Source organism: Primulina eburnea, chromosome 11 (genome assembly GCF_022965805.1).
Source record: "Primulina eburnea isolate SZY01 chromosome 11, ASM2296580v1, whole genome shotgun sequence".
NCBI lineage: Eukaryota > Viridiplantae > Streptophyta > Magnoliopsida > Lamiales > Gesneriaceae > Primulina > Primulina eburnea.
The window spans coordinates 42,367,731-42,370,355 of NC_133111.1; the positions used below are offsets into that span (position 1 = coordinate 42,367,731).

A 2,625-nucleotide genomic window follows, 5' to 3' on the forward strand; every position below is an offset into this window, starting at 1 on the left:
GTACCTATCTTTTTGATTAAATTCCATCTTTTTTGACAAGCTTTGCCATAAATGTGGAGAAATTTATTTGGAATTCTTTCAACTGACTTGTTCATACAGGAAAATATACTTCATTCTTACAAATGATCAATTATCTCCTCCAAAGCTGTGTAAGTCCCAACAACTAGAATCACACCACCTACCAACACAATCACCCATATCAACACCATCTCAAACCCGAATCTCCGATAAATTCCAGAAATCTTCAAGAAGCAAACACATGGAAGTATAATTGAAGCTGTAACACTCAAAAATGCGCCAACAAGTGACATGAGATACCCGAAAAAAGGGATGGCCACTGCCACCATGATCGTGCTAAGTACCAACCCGGTTCTAATCAAGACGCTAAGTCCTCTACTAGGGCTTGACGTGAGATGATTTTCTAGTGCACTTATGACTGGCCTTAGCATCAGAGCATACTTAGCGAATGGATTCACAAGTGTAGTGTAAATTGCTACCTTCGAGCTGGTTTTACTTGTCGGAAGATTTAACGTTACCTGGGACTCTACCTTCGAACCGAACATCAGATACCCCAAAACCGCCATGGATGCGTAGCTAGTCGTTGTAACAAGAAAGCAAACGAGCATGACCTGCGATTAAATTCACATTTCACAACCAGAAATAAGAAAATCGAAAACTCAAGTAATCAAAACCGAAATCTTGTTTAGTTCATACTTTATAGTACCTTAGAGAATTTCTTTTGGTCTTTCATCGAATTATATAATGCAGGGAAGACTGGATGAGCACAATAACAGAAGGCGTACAAACTCACAGCAATGGGAAATCCTTTCAAATTTACAAACGTTCCCTTTCCATGAAATCCGATCCCATCAAACACAGCAGCCCATAGAACTGAACCAATGAGTACAAATGAAGCCATAACTCCTGTAGCAGATATATAAGAAAGAATGCTCATTTTGTTTAACCAAACAGTGGGAAGTATAAGGAAGCCTACTATGACAATAAAATTTTTTCTTCCTCCCAAAACGAGCCCGCCGATGTTATACTCCATGTCTGGAAACAAGTCATACAAATTATCTCCCTCTAGTATCAAAAAACCTGTTGCGACCAAGTAGAGTTCAATGTTCGTGGCTATGGATATGATTGCCCGTCCCTTAGACCCGAATGCTCGGCCACCAATATCGGAATAGCTTCTTATGTTCTTGTCCATGTCCAAGCATCTTTGAATCAACAATGCAGTATAGTAAGTTGAGGCCGCTATAAGGAAGAAGAATATCAAACTCAACCAGCCCCCCGACGACACCGCATGAGGAAGTGATAATATTCCGACACCTGAGAAACCCAAAGAAACGAAGCGACTCACCATCCATTTCAAATAAATGCACTAAAAGAATCACCGAGAAAGATAATTTACCAAACTATGATTTCGGGTGTCAAATAATGTAGAATGCTATTTAATACTATCAAATTTATACGATTAAGAAATTTTATAGCATATCTATATGAATATGATTATGCTTCCATACTATTTTTGAGAAATGATGAAACAGATTAATTGATATGAAGACATTGAGAAGCATAAAAATTGACAACAATACATTTTGCATAGAAAAAGATTGTAAATGAAAATGAAATATTTGTGCTTATACGATATTTCCTACAAAATATTTGACAGAAAATATTCTTGAAGCGACACGTGAAAACACCAGAAAACAACGTGTAAAACTTTGATTACACCACCAATAAATTCCAGTGAAAAGAGAAATACATTGATTATCGCTTTCCTCAGTTAAAGCTTGGATCCAGGCGCAACCCACGACGAACACGAACAAACAGAAGAAAGAGAGAAAAAATACCTGATAAAGCATTGACGCTGTTGAAGCAGGTTTTGAAGAAAGAAGTAGAGCCTGAAACGAAACCATGATCGTTGTCCTTATGATCGATTATCTCGTCACCGTTTCCGATCAGGAGCGGCACTACGATATCTCCGTTTCCGTCTTCCACGCCTGCTTTCATTGGATTTTCCGAAAGAATTATGGAGGTCTGCGTGGAGAGTGGTGTAGTTCTGTGTGCTTGGGCGAAACTTATTATGCCATAAGGCTTAAGAGGGTGTCATACGGCTCCTGAAAGAGAGATTTCAGACTATTGATTTATTCCTAAAAAAATAAATTATAATTTCTTTAATATTAAATTTATATTCTTTATTAACGATGTAAATGACATTTTTACATGTCAAATAAAAATGAATTTTTTTGAAAATATATCAATAGTTTCATAATTTTAAAATATGTCATGTCTCTTAGAATATATATAAATTGAAAGGAGCTAGCGTCAAAATTTTCACTACTGAAAAAAAAATTGGGGATAATTATTTTTTAAAGTAATGTTCTTAATAACTCCAAATGATTATAAATCGATATAGTTAGCAAAATAATATTACTCAAACTTATTTTAAAAAATTAACCAGTCTCAAATGTATTTGAATTTTTTTAAAACTTAGTATGACCAATGTTATTTTTAAAAATTGAAAATAACGATATCCGTTAACATTGGTCACTAATAAGTTTTAAGATTAGTTCTCTTATGAGACGGTCTCACGAATTTTTATCTGAGACGGATCAACCC

General features: G+C 35.5%; 1 protein-coding gene across 2 annotated transcripts; it reads right to left on the reverse strand.

The window, feature by feature from the left end:
* On the reverse strand, nucleotides 1-2,128 carry LOC140806273 (amino acid transporter AVT1I-like). Of its 2 annotated transcripts, XM_073162836.1 has the most exons (4): nucleotides 1,857-2,128; nucleotides 1,099-1,332; nucleotides 725-924; nucleotides 1-629 (listed from the first exon to the last, which is right to left on the reverse strand). In XM_073162836.1, the coding sequence occupies exons 1-4, from the start codon at nucleotides 2,014-2,016 to the stop codon at nucleotides 117-119; spliced, it is 1,107 nt and encodes a 368-aa protein (XP_073018937.1). In that variant the 5' UTR covers nucleotides 2,017-2,128; the 3' UTR covers nucleotides 1-116. The 2 variants fall into 2 exon arrangements, with proteins under 2 accessions (XP_073018937.1, XP_073018936.1); XM_073162835.1 differs by having other exon boundaries at nucleotides 3-629; nucleotides 725-1,332.
* Between the last annotated feature and the right edge of the window lie 497 nt (nucleotides 2,129-2,625).